The 26828-nt window shown below is 37.7% G+C and overlaps 1 protein-coding gene across 2 annotated transcripts in view; it reads left to right on the forward strand.

Moving 5' to 3' along the window:
• The window catches only part of Dcp2 (decapping mRNA 2), a 55605-nt gene that overhangs the window by 5602 nt on the left and 23175 nt on the right, over positions 1-26828 (forward strand). For both annotated transcript variants that reach the window (XM_005376510.2, XM_013506864.1), the window contains exons 2-4: positions 9855-10006; positions 10953-11080; positions 11487-11585. In XM_005376510.2, coding sequence (XP_005376567.1) covers positions 9855-10006; positions 10953-11080; positions 11487-11585 — 379 coding nt within the window. The remainder of the gene's footprint in view (positions 1-9854; positions 10007-10952; positions 11081-11486; positions 11586-26828) is intronic.

Here is a 26828-nt window from a genome sequence, read left to right on the forward strand (position 1 = left end):
CCTGTAAGCCTAATCTTTTTTTTTTTTTTTTTTGCTTTTCTCCGGTACCAGGAACCGAACTCACGACCTTGCACTTGCCAGGCAGGCGCTTTGCCACTGAGCTAAATCCCCAGCCCCTCCCAGCCCTTTTTAAGAGTTTTTATTTTGAGTCAAGGTCTTGCTAAGTTGCCCAGGCTAGCCTGGAACTGGGAATACTACGTCTTCTTTTTTTTTTTTTTCCCTTTTAAAAATAAAAGGAGGAAAACATTAACAGACAGACAACCTTTTACAAAATAGCAAAAGAACAGTACAGACAATACAGAGTTAAAACAAAGTGGTAGGAAATTAACAATGCTTGTTGTATTACACGGAATACTACTTCTGGTTAGCTGGGAATACAGGCATGCACCACTTAGACCTGTTCCTTTTTTTTCTTTTTTCTAGACCTTGAGTTTGTTTGCTTGCTTTGTTTCTCTCTCTCTTGCCTTCCTTTTTTCCTTCCTTGACAATTATTTTTTAGCTTTTTTTAAAATTTTCTTCGTTGTGTTCCAGATTTTCCTTGGATGTTGAGTGATTCTTGGTTGCCTTTGCATTCTGCAGATGTGACAGTAGAGGGCCAGGCTTCTTCATGTGAGCAGGTAAGGTCACCCTTGGTGGCCTTCTAGAAAGCACTGTATGGAAGTTTTGGTTGTAATTCCAACACCTAATCCTAGCAATAAAGTCACAGAGGAGGTGTTCCCCATGATTACAGGGAAAACTTGATTAAATGGAGTGAGACTAGTAGACAGTCTTCTGTTATATAAATAGACCTTTCCATTTCCTTTGTAATTAGACTTATTTCTTATTTCCATCCAGCAGCTTACTTTCTTAAGGCCTTTCTGAGTTGAAATATGGTGGGATTTGACTTTCTCCTTGTCCATGGCATTTTCTTATGTTGGTTGTGGTTAGTGTTCACTAGAAAGTTGTCCAAGTGGGGATTTTTCTTAATACGATGGTACCGTGAATGTAAACATCTACTGCACTGAAAGAGTTCATTTTTTAAAAATCTAAATGCATTAACTTAGAAGAAAGGGCAGGCTTAAGTGAGGAGATGAGCAACAGAATTTGGAAATTACAGACGGGAAAATGGTATGTGACTTTGAAGATAACAGGAAAACATTTCCTCTTCAACTCTCAGAATATAGAACACTTCTAAGACGAAATGTCTGGGTGATCTTCCTCACATATCAAGCAAGAAATCAATTACTCCACAAACAGTAGTTGGGTGTCCTGATTCAATTCAGTTCTAATATTATGGACCTGAAAGAGCATCATATCTCACAGATAGAGAGCTCAGTTCCACAGGCTATGTTCCACTTCCAAAGACAGTTTCACACTTGGGCCTCTGGAACTTCTGGCTCTTGGGCTGTAGGGTTCCCTTTGTTCCCCCTTTGGTTCAATTTATTTACTAGAGTGCTTTACAGAACTTGGAGACACTTAATATTTACTCATTTATTTTGAAGGATAGTAGAAGAGACAGATCAAGAAATGTATATACGGTAACATTATGTAGGAAATGGCCTGGATCTTCTGTGCCCTCTTGGGATGTGTCACCCTCCAGGAATCTCTGTGTAGTCAGCTATTTAAAGCTCCCCAGCCCTGTACCTTTGGGTTTTTGTGGAGATTTCATTACATTGATCATTGGTGATACATTCAGTCTTCAGCCCCCTTTCTCTATGGGGGTGGGGTGGGTGGTGGATAAGACTGAAAGTTCTAACCCTTTAATAGCAGGGTGGATTTTTCTGACAGCCAGTCTTCACCCAGAAGCTATCCAAGATCCCAGTTATCAGTCATCTTACTTGCATATTAAAACATTTACCATTTTGGTGACTCAAAGAAACAGGTATGGACAGTAATGTATGGACAGTAATGTATGGACAGTAAAACTTTGGTTTGTGAGTATAATTCATTCAGGGAACATGCTTGTAATCCAAAGCACTTGTATATCAAAATTAATTTCCCATAAGATATAATGGAAGTACAGATGATTTGTTCTACCACTCAAATATATTCATATAAAATGATTATAAAACTGTAATATAAGAAAATACAAAATATAAAGAAAGATAAATTAAGCTGCACTTGCCTTTGAAAGCCTTTGTGGCTGGTGTGAGAGGAGAGAGAGGAGGGTTATTGTGTAGGATGACTTTCACTATCACTAATGGAATCACTGCTGTCTGTTGGCTCAATGGAATGTTTTTCTTTTTGAACAGCTTTAACAAGGAACCTACCCCTGGACACTAGTTTTTGTCTCCTTTTGAGGATTTCAGGGAAATGTGACATTGTATTGTAAACAGGTTCATCCCTTGCACTTAGTTGGGTGGTGATTTTTACAAACTTTTGCACTGTTTTGCACATTTTACACATCTTCCTAATCTCATTTGGTGCAGGTGAGATCTCCTCTATAACTTTGCTGTTGGAAGCTGATCACCAGCAATCCTGTAGCAGGCAAGAGGGGGAAAGAAGAGGGGAGATTCATTGGTTCAGTTGTGATCATATGACGTTTGTGTCATATTCTGCTCATGTTACAAGGCTTCACTTGTTTATCAGGTTAGAATTTATTGAAATGTTTTCTTGTCTTGTGGAACACTTGAGGAACACATTACTGTACTCACAACCCAGAATTTTTGCTGTGTTTTGTAATACCAGACAGGTGCTTGTGCCGCTGAGCTATATCCCTGGCCCCCTGTGTTTCATAATACCACCTTGACTCAGCACACCTGAATGATCTGAGAAACTATTGTAGTACTGTGTGTTTACTCTGAGTAAGAGAATACTGAAAAATGGCAGAAGTGAATTTATGTGTCTGGTGTACTGAAAACTCAGAGCACTCTTTCCCTACTCACCGCTCAGATTATGTATGGCACCCCAGCTTATACCTTCTGGGTAGAAGACTGGAAGTCTTCCCTTGTGGTATTGACCAGCCCAAGAGCAGATAACTGAAGACCTAAGAGTGACACTGGGGCCTCTCTAGCTAAATGACTCAGCATATGTTCAAATTGTGCCTCATAGTTTGATGGGCTCTCTTAAATAGTTTTGTCATCACAAGTATGAAGATCTGAAATATACCTCTGATAAAAGCTAGAGCTAAAACTGATGAACTACTGGGAAGAATCAACTAGGCAGCTAGAAGAAAACTTAAAAGTACATTAATCTCCTTGAAGAAGTAGCTGTTTACAACCGTAATGTTACCATAGATGATGGGGTCCAGGACAGGTTCCTAGATTCTTGTGTGCCGAGAAGAAAGAACTGGATGTGGCATGCAACAGTAAGGAAAAAACAGCAAAGTTTATTAAGATGATAGTACAGTGAGTACCGGACTCGCACCTGTGAAAGGAAAATGGCGTGAATGCTGAGGATGTATTTGTGGGGGTTTAAAATGTTGAGCTGGTCTTGGGTGCCTCCTGTTGGGTTCTGCTAAAGCATAATTGATAACATGAATGGCGGAATGCTAAGTCATATCAGTTTCCTCTATTGCACACATCTTTTCCATAATTCATCCCCTTACAGTTGTATAAGATGCAGTGCATGTGCAGGAATCTTCAGTGAGCTCCAGGTGAAGAAAGGTTACTGCAGGTCCTAGAGGCATGTCTCATGCACATGGGTCCTGGTTTGGAATTTTGGAATTTTCTAGGCAGGCTTGGTTGGGGAGGGAGTGACTTTGCATTTCTTATTTCTTCCTCTGAGTAGTAAGCCTTAGGACAAAGTTTGGAGGTTAGCCCTGGGTGTTGTTCAGGTGAATGGAGGGAAGCAGTCCCATAGCCCCCAGTTGTACTATCTGTATCCATAACATTAGGCTGATCCGAGTGCAGCGGTGTTTATATTAATAACATTAAAACAGGATGATCTATAAAAGCATATCTCTGAACTGAAAACAGGTTTTGGAAATTAAAAATAGAGAGCAGAAATAAAAATCTCGGTAAGTGACTTAGCTGTCCATATTAAGGAATTTCCCCAGAAAATAGAGGGGAGAAAGAGCAAAAGTAGGAAATACCAGAGAAAGGTAAAAAATGACAAGAAGATGGTTCCATGAGGCCTTTCAGCGTAGAAGAATGAGTTTCTAAACAGGTGAAGATCCACTGAGTGATAGTATGGTAGATAAAAATGACACTGGAAAAGTCTGAAAAAAAAAATGCTTTTCCAACCTAAAATTCTTCACCCAAATTGTGAGAATACAGATATTTTCAGTATTTCTCTGCATCCTTCCTTCAGAATGTATGGGAAAATATACTTTATGAACAGAAGAATACCTGAAAGAGGAGAAAGACAGGGGCACAGGAAACATGAGCTCTAATTCAAGATGACGACGAAATAGGGAACCACAGGATGCTAGTATGAAGATGGTATGACAGATGTGAGCCAGATGTAGAGGATAACTGGTCCAAATTGAAATAGATCGGGGGCTGGGGATTTAGCTCAGCGGCAAAAGCGCCTGCCTGGCAAGTGCAAGGTCGTGAGGTCGGTTCCCGGTACCGGAGAAAAACCAAAAAACAAACAAACAAAGAAAAAAAAAAATTGAAATAGATCGGAAGAATCACAGGCAGTTTTTAAGGTGAAAATATGGATATGAATTAACAGTCTTGAGAAAAAAAATAGGAATCTAGTGGAAGATTAATTTAGTAAAATTAGTGACAAGTACTGGATAGAGAAGATTAAGCAAAGGCAATGATGACAACTATTATGGGAGAAGTAGAGGATTCTGCAGGAAACGTCAGTTTATTCATATGGTTATTTGTGAATTGCATTAAGAATCAGTGTAAAACTGAGTGCTTATCTGCCAAAAGGTAAGATGAACAACACATTTAAGGATCTTAATTGGCGTTACTTTGAATTCTAGAATTGGGCAACACGTTATTCTATAAAATAGCATAAGAATTCGGTTGAGCTGAGTGGAAGATGTTGTTTTATGGTAAGAGAAGTGTTGAAGAAAGACACAACTTTCTTTTGAAGTTCTTTTCCTTGGAAGGCAGAGTCAGGGAAATAGAACAATAGAAAAACAATTCCTAGGTTAGCATTAGGTTCCTTAGGTTACTTTTCTGTTTGGTAAAGATTAAAGCAAAGAGGACTTCATTACCATCCGTTTCATTGCTTCATTATCATTGAAGCTGGCCTTTGGGAAATTTGACTGTTATATTCTGAATTCTGGGAAAGTCAGATAACAACTTGGTTTGTCTTTGGTGACTATTTTGATATTTAGTCTGGTCAGTTGGGGCCTAGTGCAGGATCTTAGTCCAAGAATGAGGGCCTCTTAAATTTTTACTTCAAAGATTTAACCTAATAATGATCAACTCAGAGTGACTTTGGTCCCCTCAGGTCATTCGGCACTGTTTGGAGATACTTTTGGTTGTTAAAACTTGGTTGGGAATGCTGCTGGACATACTGCAAATGTACAGAACAGCACCTCTAAGAGAATTATGTACTTTAAAATGTCAATAGTGCCAAAATGGAGAAACTAAACAAAGCTATGATATATAATTGTGTTGGGAGATGGAAATATGAGAAAGGTACATGGATGACTGCAATACTATGTCTTTAACTCTTTGAGAAGGTCCCTGTAAGGGAAGTACTTGGGTCAAACAATTTCTGGTTTAAATGTTGAGGAATTTACATACAGATTTCCATAATGGTTGTACCAGTTTATGTTCATATCAGCAGTGTAGAAGAGTTTCTTTTTCTCTGCAGTGTCCCCAGCACTATTTGATTTCTTGATGATATACATACATACTCATGTTTTTAGCAGAACAGTTTAAAATAGTTAAAAATCTTGGAAGTGGCCTAAATGGCCAATAGTTGAATGGACAAAGAAAATGTGTTATGTATAAATAATGGAGTACTACTGTGCCATAAAGGATAAACTTGAGTGATTTATAGGAAAACGAATACCTGAGACCATAATGTTAAGTGATATAAATCAGACACACAAACTTAAATATTGCATGGTTTCTCTTATATGAGAAACCCAAAATGCAGAGTAAAAGATTGGGAATAAGGAGGTAGATAATTTACAAATGGAAGCGGGGTCCAAGAGAAGGGAAAGGAAGGGTTACGGAGAGGAGAAAAGGGATGAAAAAGAATTAAGATATGTTACATGTACCAGCTCCTCACAAGGAGTATGGTCATTACTGCAAATATTTTATTAATAAAAAACTAAAAATTGAAAAAAGTGTCAATCAGGCAAAAAAGAAAGTTACAGGAAGTGGGAATGGAAATGGTCAGTACCTCATCTTCCATAGTAGAGGTCAATAGAAAATGCCTCAAACTGAGTTCAGAAAAAAGAGGGCCAGTTTTGTTGTGGGGGGAGTGTCCTTTTTTTTTTCTGAAGGAAGGTCTTGTGCAGTTCAGGCTGGCCTTGAACTCCCAGCCATCCTCCTGCCTCAGTCTTCAGAGTGCTGAGGCTATAGGCCTGCTGCACTTTTCCTGGCAAGCACTATTCTTTGCAGTGCTTTTTGTTGTCCGTGCGCCATCTAGTGGCCAGTCGTGGACATGGGCAGTGGTCTTGCAGTCAGTTCTCAAAGATTAAAATGGACAATTGCAGTCTGAGCATGAGCAGATCAGGGTTGAGCCCTAGACTTCATATGTTTTATGAGGTCTTTTTCCTGGCTGTTCTCCCTCTTACCATCTCTCTCAAACTTGTGTGTTCCCTAGGGCTTGCCCTTTTCGGTCCTATAGCCAGAAAATCATGCTGTACACTTCATGTTACTGTCCGTGTGTGGGACCAGCCAGCCAGAAAACCGAAAGAAAAAGCCATAAAAGAGTGTCCTTACTCTTTTTTTTTTTTTTTTTTTTTTTTTTTTTTTGTTTTTCTCCGGTACCGGGAACCGAACTCCGACCTTGCGCTTGCCAGGCAGGCGCTTTTGCCGCTGAGCTAAATCCCCAGCCCCTGTCCTTACTCTTTTGGAATCATACATCCCTTGAAATTGGAAAGGAAGGTTCTTGTCCCTTAGGGTTTTAGGCTCTGTAGGTCTTTGTTACTATTACCTCTAAAACCATGATGGGACAGATTGTGGACTAGGGTCTGAGTGAATGGAGAAAAGAAAGTTAGGATTTCTCCCACCACCAAGCATTACAGGATGCTAGTGGACTCCTTTCTTAATCATTGAGGGAGAACTCAAGAATTTTGGGAACTTTCTATGTCCTTGGCTGATGATGCCTGCTTCTAACTCCCAATCTAGGACAGTGGATAACAGATGGTGGAAAGGGATAAACTCACATTGATTCTGGTCTTTTCAGAACTTTTCTTTCATAGTCCCCAAATGGCTGCTTTATGTATCTGTTCATGTTTTATAGCTGCATTTGATGGGAAGAACAGATTAGTGCATGCTTAACCAAGAAGAATCTATAAGCATTTAAAGATAAACTAATCTAGATAATATCTTTGCATATTTGTATTACTATAAACAATTTGCTAGACTGTTGGGAATGGAAATATGTACAGATACAGTATGTATCTCACTGAAGTAATTTGGAAAGGTTTGTGGATAATAATAATAATAAAAATCATAAAATTGCTGTGATAGGAGTCAGTGTGTGGTGTGATCAAAAATACGGTGATTGTTTTAAGATGTTTAAAAAATTATTATAGGAAAAGATACATTTCTGTTATTCATCTCCCTCAAAATACCGCCCCCCACCTTTGAACATATTTATCCCAGTGCACTTGTAGCTTTCTGAAGCGGTTCTGGAAGTCCATTTTCATGAGCGTCTTTAGTTGTGTTGTTGTGAATGCCTAGATGTACTGAATTGATTAAAAATGATGGCTTTTGATGGTCAGTTTGACTTTGGGGAAGAGCTAGAATTCACATAGTGACAGATCTAGTGCTTAAGATGGATGAGGACAAATCATACTGTTTCTATGAGTGCTTTCCTGTTAGGTGCCACTTGGCAGCAACATTCACCATGTTTTTGATCACACCTCATAAAAATGTGAAACAGGACTTCCAGAACTGCTTCAGGAAATGGCAAGAATGATGAGCTGTGTGTGTAGAGCAAGAGGAGTGTTTTGAGGGGGTTAATGGCAATGTGTCTTTTACTGTAATTATAAAAAATGTAACATTTACTGTATATTTTGGCTATAGCTCATATATGTCTGTTCTGGGGAGTCTGGTATACTTAGATTGTAGAGGTAGTGTTTGTAAGTCTGAGCAGTTTCTAGGTATGTAGCTCAGTGGAGTGTTGCCTCACATGTGCAAGGCCCTGGGTGCAATCCCCAATACTGTTGGAGAACAGAAGAGTTACAGTTTACTAGATGGATTAGGAAAGAGGAGAATGTATATAATATAAAAATGAAAGCTTATGAGTTTCAAGAATTAAGTCTCACTAGATGTAAAGAACCTCAGTGATAAGAGATTGAATGGTTGGGCAGGAACAAGATCTCATGTGGTTTTGTGCCTTAGCTAATGCCATTAGATTTGCACGTGTGGCCTTTTGTTCTTAGTATATATGCAGTTTAAGTTCCTTTTCCCCATGATTTTTCTGTATTGAAATAGATAACTGTTCGTACATGTGTCTTATTTCCTTATTATTTATTGGAATGTTACTCACTAAGTTTGTAATTTAAAAATATTTTCTTGAGTTTTCACTGGACACTTGAGAAGAGCCAAGAATCAATTATTAGTACCATCACTACTGAGCAATGTAAGTGATCAAACTGGTGATACTATTTTTAATTTTTAAAGATGACTAAAAACAATTAAGCCAAGTGTGATAAAACATAGGACTTTCAGTCTAATTCCATTAAAACTGGAGAACGCAAACTATCTCTAGTGACCAAAAACAGATCAGTGATTGTCTGGACATACAAAAGTTGGGTTGACACAATGGTTTCAAAGGGACAGGAGGAAATTTGGAAGATGATGGTTATGTTCACTATCTTGATTGCGATGATGATCATGAGTACATCCATATGTCAAAATAAATTAAAAAGTACATATTAAACATGTTTATAGATGTCCTCAATAAAATTTTACTAAAAGGAAAACATGACTTAAAGAAAACCTGTGGGCTCATTTTATTTAGTTGAACGTATCTCTCAATGGTTACTGGAAAAGAGTTTACCAGAAATGCTTAGCAAAGTATTATTAGATGCTTAATGCCTGCTACAAAGTTTCAGTTAGATTTACTGTCTAACTGAAATTTTCAGTTAGATTTCTATCAAATTTTCAGTTAGATTTACTATCAAATTTTCAGTTAGAAGAAAGGGATATATTATCACATATATATGTATAATACAGTATGTTACATATGTACATTTACCTAATAGATTTTTTTTTCCTACTTTTTCTCTGTGTACTTAAAAAAACAGCTTTGGATTTTAAAAAAATTTCACTGAAAGTGAATTTAAATTGGGAATATACAGATTAGGTTCTCTTGGAAGTCTGTTATGTTAAAGAGCTTCAAGAAAGAATCAGTTTCTTTCTTCACTGTATTTCTTTGTACAGTTTTATATTTGAAGGTTAATTAGGCACATGTGAAATGTTTGTATTGAATCTTACAAATATATTTGCATAGATTGTTGGAAATGTTACTAGTCATGGGAAGAAGCCCTAGTGAAGGGTGTTTTCTTGCCCACTTTGTTAGTGAGCTTTTATTTTTGTACTTGTAAACACAATACACAGACTCTTTAAAAATTACTTTTTGAGATAAATGTTTAATCTCCTCTGTTTTCTCTCTCTGAAGACTCATTTCTCTCATTTCCCCAAATTCTGATTGCTTCCTTGATTATTACTGCTTTTGATCTCTTTTCTAAATTGGTGGGTCAAGGGTAAAACAGTTAATTAGGTTAAAATAAATCATTATAATTGGTAAATATAATTTTTTGTGTGTTTTGTTTTTGACAGCCGATTTATTTTGCATATTCCCAGCGAGGAAAGAGACAATGCAATCCGAGTGTGTTTTCAGATTGAACTTGCCCATTGGTTTTACTTGGATTTCTACATGCAGAACACACCAGGATTACCTCAGTGTGGGATAAGAGACTTTGCTAAAGCTGATATCCTTTTGTTACTATGATGACTGTCTTTCATTCTCATTAATAAAATAGCCTCAAAATCAGATCAAATTTTAAAATATAAAATTGTGGAACACATAAAATTCAAATTATAAAATGAATTTAATGTGATGTTTTTGTTTTGCCCAAACCTTTCATCTCAGTGGAAATATGGTGCTAACTTAAAGGTCCTTTTGAGTTTGGTGTCCAAGTACTACCGGTTGTTACACCACTTTTTCCTGTTTTATCTGTTATGTTTCTGTTAGGGTATCACTTTGTATCCCCTATACCACATACTGTCCAGTTTGGAGGATGAGCATATCCAATGTTTCTTTTTAAGCTGACAGTACTTTCGGTAACACATTGATTTAACTTTTCTCTATTAACTCTTCATCTTTAAGATATTTTTCATTGTAAAACCAATACATGTGTGTAGTAAAGAAACATAAGGGTATGGACTATATCTTATCCCTAGTTCTGCTTCCCAAACTGAACCGGTTTTTGTGTATGTTCTGATGGTTTCTGTCTGCAATGTGTATTCTTTACCTCCTCCATCTCTGTGCCAGCTCTGCCCCTTCTTGTCCCTCCCTCTCCAAACATATGTACTTCCGTTTCTTGTTGTCAGTTTTAGTATCTTTTCACTCTGATAATGATGAATTTTAAAGGTAGTTGAGCTGTTACAGGTTTTAAGTCCATTTGTGTTAACTCAGGGATCTAGGATTCTTCATTATCCAAAGTTTACTTAATTTGTGTCTATGCTAAATACAGAAGGTAACAATGAATTTGCTTAAGAGAAAAATGGATGTGGAAGAAACAAAAAATGTTAAACTCAAATAAAGTGATATTTTGAGTAATTTCATGTAAAACACACCGTTGATTTAACTAGGTCTCTCTGTACGTAATTTTTCAAGCTGTGTTAAGGGAGAAAGAAACTTCCTTAACACTATACTCTTCAGTCATTGTCCATTTTTGCTGCCTCAAGGTGAAGATGTGGAAAAAATTTTGGATGAATGGAAGGAATATAAAATGGGAGTACCAACATATGGGGCAATTATTCTTGATGAGACACTTGAAAATGTGAGTGTAATAAAATAAAAGTTTGGTGATCAACTGTTAGTTCTTAGTTTATAAACAAAATTTGTTGTATAGTGCTTTTGAGGTTTTAAAATACAGTATACTTAGATCTATAGGGCTAAAGGGCCAAATTTTGCATATTTTTGCTATTTTTCTGAGTCTTAGGATTTTTTAGTTGTTACATTTGTGGCTTATTCCAAAGAAGTGTCATTTTATTATTGAAGAAACATTTTTTATAAAAGGCAATGTGCCTTTATTTAGAGTAATAGTATATTTAGACTTAAGGAAGTCATTTAAATCAAAGGCCATGTACAGTTATTGGTGGTAGTAGTTACTTGAAAAGCACCTTTGAGTTTAGGAGCATTGGAAAGGAGGGCAAGTTTGAGTTATATTTCTGCTTGTTTTGTAGGTACTACTGGTTCAGGGGTACCTAGCAAAATCAGGCTGGGGATTTCCAAAAGGAAAAGTAAATAAAGAAGAAGCTCCTCATGATTGTGCTGCTAGAGAGGTAAGTATTGCAGTTTCAAACAGTTATTTGACTGTTAGGTTCCAAGTATTGTTTAATCACTTACTGGTCCAATAATACAGGATGACCAAAAATGGCATATTTTTCATTAATTTTTATAAGATAACCTAACAAATACAAAAATGACAGTTTTACTAAATGTGTATAATACAAGAACGAGCTAAAATGACACCTGCCTGAGTGACAAGTGGGATAGTCAGTATGTAAGCAAATGCACTGCCCAAGTGAGGCTCGGCATAAACTAGTAAGTGGTTAAAGTGGTTAAAGCTGTGTGGACTTGCTCTTTGGGACCGTCTCATCTTTCTAAAACTTTTTGAGTGCATAAAGTACTGTAACTTACCACATATCTGTTGATTGTTTTGTCCACATATCTCTTCATTTATTGTTCTCTGTTTCCGTTTTCCTTCTCTGTTTTTATTTGTTTTTTTGGTACTAGGGATTGAACCTAGGGCCTTTGCACCATGCTACAATTCCAGCCCTTTTTTATTTTTTATTTTCAAAGGAGCATTGCTAAGTCACTAAATTGCCCAGGCTGAGCTTGAACTTGCAGTCCTCCTCCCTCAGCCTCCCCCAGCACTGGGATTATAGCTGTGAACCTGATTGGACTGTCCATTTTAAAAGTCATCTCTTTTGCTCCTTTTTTAATGATGGTGTTTTCAACCTTTCATTTTAGAATTGACTTTGTAATTGTAAAACATTTTGGCTGTTACATTCCTCGTTTTATATTATAGTTTTGACTTCTGTGTAGGTGCACAAATGGGAGCGTTCTAAGAAATTTACATTTGTTGCTTGAAATCCTATGCCTATAGGATGAAGAAGTTTTTAAATTCTGACTCCCCTCCCCACTCACATCCGATCCATTTAAAGGATTTATTTGCTGTCCTCTGAACTTGACTGATTTGTTTCAGACTCTAAGTTTTTGCTAGAATTATTTCCTCACCTGAAATATCCCCTTTTCCTTCCTGTTTGAATCCCATATATGTATGTTTCTAAGCCAGCTTAAATTACTGCTTTTCTTTGAAGTTCTGTGACAAACTAGCCTGGTGTGTAGGACCTGAGTTTCTTACCTGTAAAGTGAACTTTAGAATGGGTAAGTTCATCCTTACTAAGAAGTCCAGTTTACCAGCCAGCTCTAGCCCACAGTAATCTCTGAACTTTAGTAACAGCCACTGTTATCATTCATGTAGCATTAATTATGCAGTACCTTGTGTACTGTTTACTTACAAATTTTTTATCATGACATTGTGCTTTGTCCTTGAGATTTGAGAAGTTGACCTGTGGTAAGTATGATGTAGTAGAATCGTGGCGTAGAATTGAAAGATTTTTGTTCTAGTGTAGGCTCTGCTACTTAATAGCCTAGAAGATGTTGTTTTGGGCAAGATTTAATCTCTGTAAAAACGAATTTATTAAGGAGAGTCACTTTCAAGGATATCACTACTAGAAATGATATCTTTAAGGAAGAAACAAACAAGGTAGTGGTTTTAATTTGAGGGGTTTTTTTTGAGATAGTAAAATGGATTTTGTGGCATATTTTATAGTAGACTCCATAGCCTTATGTTTTCCTGCAGTAGAGTTTATTGCCTACTTTAACTTTGAATGTAACTATTACGGAGGAATAAAAGTTCAAATTCTTTTAAACCATTAACTATTAGTGAGGAATAAACTTTACATTCTGATAAACCATTAGTGTTTTTTTACCATAAGGAAAGCAAAAGTTATTTAAATCCTGCAAGGTAGGATTTTAAAAAATGGTTGAAAATACTGTATTTTAAATTCACTATGAAATAGCTTATCCAGGCTAGTATTTGTGGTATTTGTAGCAGCTTATAGACAAAGCTATAAAATAAAGTTTTATGTACACCCCTTAAACTGAAAGCTGCTTAGGGAGAAGGTAGTTACCACATCCCCTGAGGGTTGTCTTTCCTTTCTGTAGATGATAGAGGATGTAGAGGAGCAGTGTCTAAGTCTTCTCCTTTAGGTCTGTTCTCATGCTCATTAGGAAGGACAGAACAGGAAATGTGCATCTCATTTAGAGAAATTGAATTGCAGTCCTGCTCTTGTAGTTAAAACTACAGCAAAGTAGTTGAACACGTCCAGAAAGGACACTGCATTAAGTGAAATGACACATTTTGGTTAAATTGTCAACTATCTCTACAATTGAATTCTCTAGGGGGAACATGAGGAAAAAGAAAAAGTTAAAGTTAAAAAATTGAACAAGACCCACAACATGTACCTGTGTCCCCACTAGTGCCCTTCTTCTTATGAGTTTTGTATACCATATTGTAAAGAGTAAGAATAATGCAGGAATAGGATGCTGTATATGGAAGAAAAAGAGAGAGGGGCAGTTCACCTGTGATCTGAGGCATCAAGTTTTCTCTTTCCTTTCTCTTTGTTTTCTGCGCTGGGATACTAAGATAAAAGGCTATTCTGTCCATGTACTAATTTTAGTAATGACTGTAACTCATAGTTTACAAGAAAGTAAATAGAATTTATTCTTTGGGCATGGGAAACAGAATGGAGTATGAATGGTAAGATCTAAGGGGGAGGCTTTGGAGGGATAATACAACTAGATGTTGGGCATTGCTAATCTGAAAAACTTCCAAATCTGAAACACTTCTGGTCCCAGGCATTTTAAAAAGGGGATACTTACATGGAAGGGTCCCATTGCCATTTTTACAAGTGAGGGATCTTGGACAGTAGTTTAGTAGCAAGCCTGAGGTATACAGTTACTGAACAGCACAGCAGCAATGCAAAAGTAGTATGGCTCTGGAATCCATGCTGTGCTGTGACCACTCAGGGAATATATTGTTTACAAATAAATACGTATATTTCTGAAAACACACCTTTTTTTATTTTAAAGACAAAAAGAAAACAGTAATAAAATAACAATGAAGACAAAAACAAAACAATACATAAGGGCTGGGGATTTAGCTCAGCGGCAAAGCGCCTGCCTAGCAAGCGCAAGGTCGTGAGTTCAGTTCCTGGTACCGGAGAAAAACCAAAAAAACCAAAAAAAAACCAAAAAACAAAACAATACATATATAATAAAAACAATACAGGATTTCAAAACAAGATGATAGGAATTAACAGTGGTTATTATATTACATATTGTTATCTTCAACAAAGTTGCTCAGAGTACCAAATGCAAGATTGAGGAAACAAAGACAATAACAAGTAATAAAAGACATATTAGAAACAATACAGAGCTTCATCAAACAAGATGGTGGTGGTGGGAATGTAGCAGTGGCTGTTACATTGCATATTGTTGTCTTCTAACCAGTTGTTCCAATTACCAGATATAATCATGGAAAATTGGACAAAAGAAAAGAGAAAAAAGACAATTTAAGTATTAACTGTTCCTTTCAACAAAACAATAGACATGAGCAACATACTTATCCCAGCTATCCTTGTATATACATGCATATATTTTTTCTTTTTTCTTTAATTTTAAAGAGAAAATATCAAAGACAAAATAACAAAAGCATAGGCATTAACAAACAACATAAAAACAATAAAAATGATACAAAATTTCAAAACAAGATGAGAGGAAATCAAGGAAATCAACAATAGTTGTTATATTGCATATTGTTATCTTCAAAGTAGTTGTCCAGATTACCACATATAAGCATGCAAGATTTTCGTTTTGTTTTGTTTTTGTTTTTCTTCTGGTACTAGGAATCAAACTCACGACCTTATGCTTGCCAGGCAGGCACTGTGCTGCTGAGCCCAGCCCCAAGCATGAAAGCGATCAAAAAAAAGTTACACATTAACTGTTCCTTTCAATAAACCAATAGAAACTAGTGTTACAATTATTTTAGCTGTCTTGTGAATATAAATATACCTATTTTTCCCCTTCTTTCTCTTTTTTCCCCCTTTTTCCTCATCCTAGTTGTTCTTTCCAATTTAAGCAGTTTCTTTCCCTTTCATAACATATATTGTACTTTTCAGATTTTATTTACTCTTTCAGGTTTTTATAGTAGGGAGGAAATATATTTACACATGTGAGTCTGATTTATTTCACTTATGAGTATGGTCTCAAATTGCATCCATTTGCCTATAAAAGCCTCTAGGTTATCTTTCTTTATAGCTAAGTAATACTCCATTGTATAAAAATACCACATCTTTTTTTATCCATTCCTCAGTTGATGGACATTTGGGTTGTTTCCAAGATTTAGCTATTACAAATTGCACTGCCCTAAACATGGGTGCACATATATCGCTGTGATACGATGTTTTTAGTTCTTCTGAAAAAATACCCAGGAAGGGAATAGCTGGGTTGAATAGGACCGCTAATCTTAACTTTTTTGGGGGTGGGGGGTGGGGGTAGGGTTTCCAGTACCGGGAACCGAACTCACAACCTTGCGCTTGCCAGGCAGGTGCTGTGCTCCTGAGCTAAATCCCCAGCCCCCAAATCTTAACTTTTTGAGGAATCTCCACACTGATTTCCACAATGGTTTCACCAGTCTGCCTTCCCACCAACAATGGAGAAGGATTCCTTTTTCCCCACAGCCCCTCTAGCATTTGTTATTCCTGATACCTTGATGATAGCCATTCTTTCTGAGGTGAGATGGAACCTCAGTATTGTTTTAATTTGCATTTTTTGAATGACTAATGACGTTGAACATTTTTTCATGTATTTATTTGCCATTTGTATTTCTTTACCAGAGAAGAGTGTATTCATCTCAGATGCCCATTTTCGGATTGGGCCTTTGAATTTTGGAGGCTTGATTTTTAAAAATTCTTTATATGTTCTGGACAGAAGTCCTTTGAGGGACATTTGGGAAAAATTTTTTCCCAGTAGGTAGGTTTTCTTTCACCTTGTTGGTGATTTCTTTTGATGTGCAAAAACTTTTCCATATGATGAGATCCCAGTTGTTGATTCTTTGAAGTATTTCCATGCAATGTGGTTTTTGTTAATGAACTCTCTGCCTACCCCTATGTCTTCAAGATTTCTATCTACTTTCTCTTCCAGTAGATCTAGTGTTTCTGTTTTAATATTTAGATCTTTAAGCCATTTTGACTTTATTTTGGTGCATGGTGATAGGTTTGGGTCTAGTTTTAGTCTTCAGCATGTGGAAAGCCAGTTTTTCCAGCACCGTGTATTAAAGAGGTTAGCTTTCTTCCATTGAACATGTTTGGCCCCTTTGTCAAAGACAATGTGGCAAAATGTGTTTGTGGTTGTGTCTGCATCTTCTAGTCTGTTCCATTTACCTTTAGGTCTGTTTTTTTTTTTTTTTTGCCAATACTATGCTGATTTTATAACAATAGCCTCATAGTATAATTTCAAGTCAGGGATTGTGATAGTTCCTGCCTTGCCTTTGTTGCCCAGGATTGCTTTTGCTATTCTGGGTCTCTTCTGGTTCCAATGAATTTTAGGAATATTTTCTTTAGATATGTGAGGTATACCAATGGTATTTTCATCGGGATTGCATTGATTCTGTATAATAATTGTGGGAGTATGGCCATTTTCACTCTTGATTCTTCCTATCCATGAGCAACGAGTATCTCCATTTTTTGAAATCTTCCATCTCTTTTTTTAGAGTATTGTAATTTTTACTGTATAGATCTTTCACTTCCTCTGTTAAGATTGATTCCTAAGTATTTCAACTTTTTGCATGTTATTGTGAAAGATACGGTTTCCCTAATTTCTCTCTCAGTGTGTTGTTCGTGTACAGGAATCCTACTGATTTTTGAGCGTTGACTTTGTATCAAGCTATGCTACTGAATTTGTTTATTAATTCTAGGAGTCTTTTGGTGGAGTTTTTGGGGTCTTCTGTGTGGAGTATCATGTCATCTGCGAATAGTGATCATTTCACTTCTTTCTTTCCTATCCTTATTCCCTTTATTTCTCTCTCTCTTGTCTAATTGCTCAGGCTGTTTCCTGAACTGTGTTGAGTAGGAGTGGTGACAGTATACATCCTTGTCTTGTTCCTGATTGAAAACACATTTTTAAAGTACATCTAATTTTTGTTATATTTAACTGTTCTAATTTGGATAAACATAGTGCTTGTGTTTTTTTTTTTTTTTTAGGTTTTTGTTGTGTTGTCAAAGAAAGGCAGAGATTCTGAGGAACCAGAGTTCCTTGATTGGAGGGAGTTTTCCCTTAGGGTTTTAGTATATGTGCTGCGGAAGCGAGCACTTCCCTTAGAGTTAATCATGACTTCTGAGCCTTCATTGACAGCAACTTTGCAAACACCTTGGCGGAAAATACTTCACTTTTCTTTCTGTAGTGTTTTGAAGTAGAATTTTTAAAGCAAATCTTGACTTTTATTCCTGAGTTTTAAATGACTATCTCTGTCATAAAGAGTAGTTTGTGGGCTAAGCTGGAGTGTTGCTGTTTCAGCCTACTTGAACTGCCACAACAGTTTATTATCAAAGGAGTGGCTTAAACAACAGAAATTCACTTCTCAACAGTTCTGGAGAGCAAGTTACGGGTGCCTGGTGAGGGCATTTTTTCTGGCTTGTAGACAACCACTTTGTAACTGTGTGTTCACTTGGCCTTTTCTGAGTATAAGTTTGCATGCTGGGGTGCATGCTGAGAGAGCTCTGTTCTCTCTTCTACACGTGTTACTCCTGTCAGGTTAGAGTCATGCTGTTAGGACTGCATTGGACCTGTATTACTTCCTTTCACTTTGCTTTCCAAATACAGTCACACTGAGTGATAGGGTTTCTACTTATGAATATTTGGGAATGGGGCACAATATTCAGCCTGTAACAGTTGCCATTCTTGAAAGATGTAATTATGCAACTAGCGGACTTAGGATTGCAGTATGTCCGTCTGCCACTTGGTGGTACTGTAGTATAATAGAAGCAGCACTGTTGGAAAGCAAGCTATCAGTCTTCCTCCATTCTTGAGTAGTGAAAAAAAAGAACAGCAAAATGCCAACATCACAAACATAAATAAAACAAAGCAAGAGCATTAAAAATGATACAGGGTTTCAAAACAAAATAGGAATTAACAGTGGTTGTTATATTACATATTGTTATCTTCAGTGAAATTGCTCAGATTACCAGATGTAAGAGAAGACTGTTCAAACCATTAAAGAGATTAAAAAATTTATTAAAAAAAACATTAGAGACAATACAGAGTTTCACTGTCTTACTCCATTCTTTGTGATGGTTTTATTTAATACTTCATTTTTCCTTTTTAATTTCACTTGTATTAAGGTATAAGGGAAGGCTTTTTTTCTAATTTCTTAGCTGCTGATTAAACTTAGGCAGATGTGTTAAGCACTTTTCCCCTTGCTTTTAAGGTATACAGTGTTACCATGGGTGCCCTTATTTTAAGTTGATAACGTATTCATTTGGCTTTTTAAATATGGCATTCCTACAGTTTTATTACCGTTTTTCATTATATGTGGCAGTCCACAGGTGTTTTGTTATTCTGCATATGGCAGTCTAAAGAATCTGAGACAAGCTTCTTAGAAAGAAGTTGTTAATAATTATCAAGGAGAACCAAGGGCAGTCATATTTAATAATTTGCAGTCTTTGAATTTTTTTGTATGTTTTGGGTTTTTTTCTCAGTAGGTGTGGCTATGTATTTCAAGCAGGCATTAAGCTCACTAGCTTGTAGCCCAGGCTGGCCTCCAGTGTGCAGTAATCATCTTGCCTCAGCCTCCTGAGTGCTGGGATTGCAGACATGTGACACTACACCCAGTACTGGGTCTTTGAATTCAGACTTGGTTTATCTTTTTAAATTGGATTCTTTTTCATCAGTTTTATTTAGTAAAAGAGGATTTAGGACAAAGATGTAAAAAATGATTTCTAGATATTGTTGAAGGCAGGTGTTAGGATAACCTCAATATATTTTTGTTGTCATTTATGGTAAAACACTAGCTGCAAACAACAAAATGATTTCTTTCAAGCACTTCACATGTAGTGATGATTTCATATAATGTTGCTTATTATTTGGCAAAGCTATGGCTTATTGTAATGTAGACTATGCAGAAGTAGACTATGCAGTTATATGATTTTACTTAATAAAATCTACACAGAGAAACTATTGGTTTATTTTACCTCTTCTCGTAGGCTTATAGGGCAAGGATTATAGTTGTATCAGTCAGTGCTTACTAGATGCTATGGTTTGTCTGTGTGTCCCCCCAAAGCCTCATGCGGCCATGGGGCAGGCTTTTAGAGTTGATTGATTGTGGGTGTGAGAGCTACACCTGCCCTGGGGTGGATAGTTTGCATATGTAAGGGAGAGGAAAAGGGTGCTTGAGCCCATTTCGCCCTGGTGTGTTTTTGTTGCTTTGCTGTGTTCTGCCGCCCTGAGCTGTAGCTCTCTGCCATATGCCACTCTGCCTTATAATCTGGCAAGTAGGGACTGAAACTTCCACAAACGGTAAGTGAAATAAACCTTTCCTTCCTTAATTTTGGGCGTCAGGTATTTTGTCCCAGCAACGAGAGAAAAGTAACCAAGACACTAGAGAAACAGATTTGTCCTGGTTTGGGGATTTTTGCAAGGTGAACAATACAATATAGGACACATATTCTCTAAGATTATTTATAATAGTTACACAAAGAATCATACATAAGAGAGTGCAAAAAATCTGTCCACACATTAAAGATCAAAGAATCCAGCTGAGGGCCTGGATCCTACGCTAATGTCCTGCATGAGTCCAGCTGAAGACCTAGAACCCATAACAATGCCTCCCATGAGTCCAACTGGAGGCCCAGAGCCCACGACAATGTCTCATGCAGGCCTGTTTCACGGATCTGCTGGGAAGGCCCAAAGGTCAGTGATAGAATCAGGAAAGTCTGTGCCAGCAGGATGGAGAATCTGTGCTATCAGGCCAAGGCATCTACAGTGGAGCCAGGAAGCAATGCTTAAAGTGAGAACCAATGCCCTTCAAAGTGAACCAAAGCTATTCTCAGTGCCAACAAGGCCCTGAGCTCCTCGCAGAATGAAAACAGCCAAGTTTATAAGGAAAGCCAGCATGACAAGCTCCTCCAAAAGGACCAACAGCTCCTTGCAGCTTCTACCAGCTCTCAGTAGCCTCATTTCTCCAGTTCTGCCTCTTACGCTGCTGGCAACAGTCTTCAGTTAGGCCTCCCAATCCCAGCACCATGCTTGCTCAGTTCAGCTGGGTGTTATAAGTTGACCACCAGTTGTCAATCCACCACAAGATTTAATGCAAGTTTTTTTTTTTTTTTTTTTTTTTTTGAGACAGGGTCTCACTATGCAGTTCAGGCTGGCCTGAGCTCACTCTGTATCCTAGGCTGGCCTTCAACTCACAGTGAGCCTCCTTCCTCAGCCTCCCTAGTGCTGGGATTATAGGCGTGTGCCACCACGCCCGGCAAGATGTACAAATATATAAGAACTTACAAGATTGGCTTACTGTGGCCGCCCACCGTCAGGTATAGAAAAGTGTAAAAGGGCTGTCTACGTACTGAAGATAGAAAGGATCAAGTCAAAAGGCCTGGAGCTCACTGCAGTATCCTGTGTCAGTCTGCATCAGGAAACCAAAAGGTCTGTGCTGGAGGCTAAAGAGTGTGCTGGAAGCCAGGAAATGACATCCAAGATGAAGGCCAAGATGAAGTCCTCTGAAGAAGCAGAAGCCAGCCAGCCTTCTTTGTTTGCCTCATATTCCATTGAAGTGACAAGCCTAGCCAGGCTAGGTCTTCTGTCTTCAGTAAATCCCTTTAGCCACACCCAGATCTATATTGACCCAATTTAGTTGTGCATTTCTTACTCAGATTGACAGTTAACTATCAACAGTTGTCTTTCTTACACTATTGCTCTTTGGGTAACATTATTATGATTTAGATTTAAAATGCCTCCCAAAAGTTGCTTGCTTAGAAGTGGGGCCTGGTCAGAAAGAGCAGGTCCCTGGGGGCTGGAAAGGTGTATTCTTGTCCCTGGCTCCTCTCTTCTCTCAGCTTTCTGGCTGCTGTGAAGTGAGCAGCTGCCCCCTGCCAGAGCCTTCTGTTATGCTGTTTCTGTCTTAGAGCCAGCCTTTGGACTGAACCTTCTGGAACAAGGAGTCAAAATAAAACCCTTCTTGAGTGTGGGTGTTGAGTATTTTGTCTCAGCAACTGGAAGGTGACTGATACACACACACACACACACACACACACACACACACACACACACACGTAATTTTATCTTTTATGTATATTTTTATCTGATAACATTCCAGAAATTATTGCTGTTCCATGTGCCAGGAAAATTAATTATATATTACATTGAAGGATTAGATTTGATTCTCAGAAATTGTATTAAGATTTTTGTCTTTGGTGTCTGTACATGTTGTTAATCAGCTATTAAAACTTTTTCCTGGGCCAAGGATATAGCTCAGCGGCATAAGCTCCTGCCTGGCAAGTGCACGGTCCTGAATTCAATTCCCGGTACCACAAAAAAATAAAAATAAAAAAATAAAACTTTTTCCTGATCAATATTTGATGAGAATGAATGCCTAATTTTCAAGGTAAATTCATATTTATCACTTTTAAGAAGTGAAGGATTATGTTTGTTGCTTTTGTTGAGGTGAAGCGAAAACTCCTTTACCTGCTGAAGTTTCTCTGGAATTAACTGATGGTACATTTAATAGGAGAAAAAAGTAAACACATTTATTTAGTGTGCATAGAAGAAATTCTAGGAGAATGATTACCCAATAACCCAGTATAATTTAGATGATTATACATATTTGTTATGGGGGTGGAGGGATGGAATGTAAATAATTTTAAGGGGACATGAATGATCTTTAGGGAGAATGAACCCCCGAGGAGCAATGACAAAAGTATGTAAATAATTAACTTGGGAAAGAATGAATGGCCCTGGGAGACAAACAGTAGCTTGGGACAAAAGTCTTATCTCCTTATGGTTACATTTAGTCTCTTGCTTTGATACTCAGTGAGGCTTGGGAAGATGGACCGAATGAAGTTGTTTTTTCTGGACTGGTCTTTAGACAGATCAGGAAATAAGGCTTTTATTTAAAATAATCACCATACCAGGATGCTGGATTTTAATGTGAAATTCTCTATGCTCCTGAATTTTGTTGTACAGGGTTTAAAGATGCTTGTGTTATTACTGATTGGCCCTTTTGTTTTGCTTTATACTAATTCCCCCAGGTACCATTTCTTCCCAAGTAATTCTTCAGGTGTAGCAACTCCTAGTTACTTAACTTGGATACCTGTTATCTATTTGGTGAATTCTAGTTCATCTTTTTTTTCTTGCATGTTGCCTTTATTTTGCACAAAATACTTTCCGCTGATTGCCTTTGACTATTATTTCTTTAAAAGGAAAATATGAAGCATTGATTCATAATACAAAAGATAGATACATGTACTCAAACACCTTCTAGTAGTCAGGAGTCAAATTTCTGATCTCCATACTTGGATTCACTTCTAGTGCATACACTTCTAGGGCAGGTGACAGGCAAGTTGTAGGGTTTGACAAATAGCGGAGCATGTACAAGTGTATATTCTTCCTTTAGTGTTGAAATGAAGTTAGCAAGGACTTCTTAGTTTTTTCCTTTCACTCACAAGACTGCCATTTTGTGCGTAGTAGACTGAGCTCATAAATAGTAATTGCCACAACAAAAAAGTTATTGTGCCTTTAAGACAAGGACCTGATTCATGTGGAAGGAGGTGACACGGGTGTCTATGCTGCTGTGAGGTGGTCACAGGCATCATACTGGCAGTCAGGAGTGGCTGAGACTGTGGGTGAGGGTTAAGAAGTATGTAGAGGATCCTGAAAGAACAGCTCCTAGCCTGTTGGACAGTCTGTTGCCTGGGAGCCTGGGTGATGGAGCTCTTACAGACCACAGCCAGTGGGCTGGCTGGCATATGACTCATGGGGAGCATGCTGGTGTGGGCACATGTTCCATGGCTAGACCGGTTGTCATAGATTCACAGCATGGGTAGATCGGTAGATGAATTATTTCAGCTTCTGGGCGTCTAGCCAAGTAGATTGCTGTCCTGTGACAGTCTCACAAAGGTGACCACCTCAGCTCTCAAACGCCTCTACCCAAGGCATAGTTATCACCTTTCTCCTACCTCTTTGCACTTACAATTGTATTCTAGTGTTTTTTTGTTTTTTTTTTTAGGCTGAACTCCTTAAAAGGGGAGGAGTTGATTGATTCATTTTTTAATTCAGGGCTTTGGATACTATTTGTCATTTATGGTCCTCACAGTACAAATTTGAATGAATGCATTAAAATGATCTAAACGTTTTGGTTACCAGTGACTCCATAAAAACTGCATTAGTAATGACATCATTTCAACTATAGAAAAAAATAGCAAGGGGAGTATAATGAATGGATCCAGCAATGAATGTTTTGCCATATTTGCTTGTAACTTTTGATACAGTTATGTATATGGTTATTATTATTGTTATTGACTGTTATGGCTTGAATGTGGATGACCCCCTAAAGCCTCATGCAGTCATAGATAGGGTTTTGCAGAGGTAGAGAGGTGGCTGGATCTAAGGTGTATGATACTGGGATTAGGGGTGCCCTACCCTGGGTGTGGGTGGCACTTCCCAGTGGGTGGGTAGCCTGGATGGAATATAAAGGCAGGCTTGGTTGCTGCCATTGCTTGCTGGTTGCTGCCTTCTGCCTGCTCTGCCATGCCATGGAGTGTTTCTCCTCTGTGACGCTCCTCTGCCATGCCTCCTTTGCCTTAGAGCCAACCAGTTCTGGACTGAAACCTCTATAAACTGTGAGTTAAATAAACACTTTCTCCTTTAGGTGTTGGGTATTCTGTCTCAGCAATGAGAAAAGTATCTAAGCCACTGAATCATTTAAGAGTGGTTTACAGGGCTAAAGATGTGGTTCATTGGAAGAGCATTTGCCTACCTTGTGATATGATCCTGGGTTTGATCCCCACACCATACATACAGAGTTATAGACATGTCTCTTTACCTCTAGCTACTTCTGCGTGTATCCTTTTGTTGTTGTTGTTGTGCTGGTAGTATTCAGGATTAAATCTAGGTGGTACTGAGTTATATTCCCATCCCTTTTTAAAAATTTTTCGAGTGGGGGGTCTTGCTAAGTTGTTCAAGTTTTGAACTGGTTCATAGCCTTGAATTTCTGTTCCTCCTGCCCTAGCCTCTAAAGTAGTTGGGATTACAGATGTGGCTATGCCCACTGTATACTTTTTTTGAAATTGTCATGCTAGCGATAGAACCCAGGTCTTGTGCACACAGGCAAACCCATGTATTTTTAAGAACAAAGAATTCTGTTAGGGTAATCCCAGTTATCATATGACATTGATATGGTGCTGCTGTCTAATGGACAGCTCATGTTCAGATTCACTAATTACCCACTAGATCCTTTCAGCAGTCTGCACCTCTGACCCATCTAGGACTCTATTCAGGCTTATTTTTTACATATGCATTTAATGTATAGAGCTCTTCAGTTTCCTTTAATCTGAAACAGTTCTGTAATCTTCCTCTAGTACTTTTTTATTAACCGTGTATTCAGTTAGGTACTGTTCGTAACACAAAGGTAAGAAGGCTCTGCCTACAAGGAATTTAGATTATGCAATTTACTGTTGTTTGTAATTATTAACTGTAGTTTAATGTAGTTTCTAATTATTGTACAGATTTATGTGACTAGCTGTGTTTAATTATTTCTGTTAATTCAAAGAAGGGAGCTAAGGATACACATTGGAGCTTCGATCGAACAGAGGTACCGGGAGAGGCCGTGGAAAACTTGTGCCATTCCCCTCAGTAATAAACTGGCAAACAGTAAATGTAAAAGTAGAAAATTAAGACTTTTGCATTATTTTTAAACCCTTTTTGTTGACACTAAAATACATAAAGTACACTAGTTTTGACTGAATGATTTATTCACTTTTATATGTGTGAAACTGTCAGTGGTCAGGGTCTCAGGAAGTCCCCAATGAAGAGATGAGGACCTCAACTCGCAGCATTGCAAGAAAGATTTCAAGGCACATCAATGTGAGGCACAGTCAGATTTCTGAGGGTTAAGTAAGAGAAAATTGGAAAGGAACTTCAGCTTGAGGACCTGAAAGAGTTTTATCTCAGATAAAGAGGATCAGACTGCCCCATTCATAAAAGGAGATTGGTGTTTGTGGATTGGTGGGTCAAGGTCTTCTTGAACATTATCCCAGATTTTGTTTTACAGAATTACTCTGGGAGGAGATCTTATTGCTTGAGGGTACAATTTGTTCTCCATGAGAGAAATGTTTCTGTTTGGACATTTAGTTTTATGTAAGCTGTGCTGGAATCTAAGGTGAGTGACTGGAGATTTCTGGGCACTCAATAGTAGGTGAGTGTCCCTGTAAATCTCTTCTTCTGATGTCCTCTGTTTTGAAAGGGGCATGAAGATAGATTATGTAAATGTAGAACTAATTAACTGTTTTGCCAGCTTTTAGACAGTTACAGTACTCCATAAATAACTGCATACCTATGTGCAAAGCTGAGTGAATCTGACCCAACGTTTTAAGATAAAAAAGAGGATAGATGCAAAATGAAGACCAAACTTTGTCCTGCTTTTAATTACTTGCTGGGAATCTGTAGGACCAAATGAATAGTCACTGTCCTTTTAGGAAAAAAAAAAAAAAAAAGCACTTGAGTGCCTCAGAAGGAAACAGAAACCATGCTTTTAATGACTTTTATTGCCATTGATTAGTTTTGCTTTTTCCCAAGCTTCACATAGATAAGAATTTGTAGTACTCTTTTTATGTTTGACTTTTTTTGCTCAATATAATTCCTATGGTATTCATTTTTGTTGTTGCCTTGTCAATACTTGTTTTCTTATTGTTCTCTGTAATACTCCAGTGTACAAATATATCACAGTTCTTTGTCCATTCTTATATGCATCATGTACCCAGTTTTTGCTGTTACAAATAAAAATCTGTTGTGAATATTCTTATACCTGTCCTTTGAGGGAAGTAAACCTTTAATTCCTTAAGACTGGACCTGCTAGCCCTACATGGTGGGGCACACCTGTAATCCGAGCACTTAGGAGGCTGAGACAGGAGGATTGCCCTGAGTTTGAGGCCAACCTCAGCTACATAGTGAATTCAAGGTCAGCCTGAACTGCATAGTAAGACCCTGTCTCAAAAAACAAAACAAAACAGAAAAGACTGGACTTCGTGAGCCACAGGTTCATAGTGGCTGTAGCAATTTATATTCTGAATAGCAGGGTACTTAGTGTGATCACAGAGTATGAAATTTTAAAAAGTATTATAATTAAACATTGCCATTAACACCCACCCCACCACCACCACTACCACGATCCCCATACTTTCCTTTGT

This window comes from Chinchilla lanigera, unplaced genomic scaffold (genome assembly GCF_000276665.1).
Source record: "Chinchilla lanigera isolate Chin_1 unplaced genomic scaffold, ChiLan1.0 scaffold00007, whole genome shotgun sequence".
NCBI classification, from domain to species: Eukaryota; Metazoa; Chordata; class Mammalia; order Rodentia; family Chinchillidae; genus Chinchilla; species Chinchilla lanigera.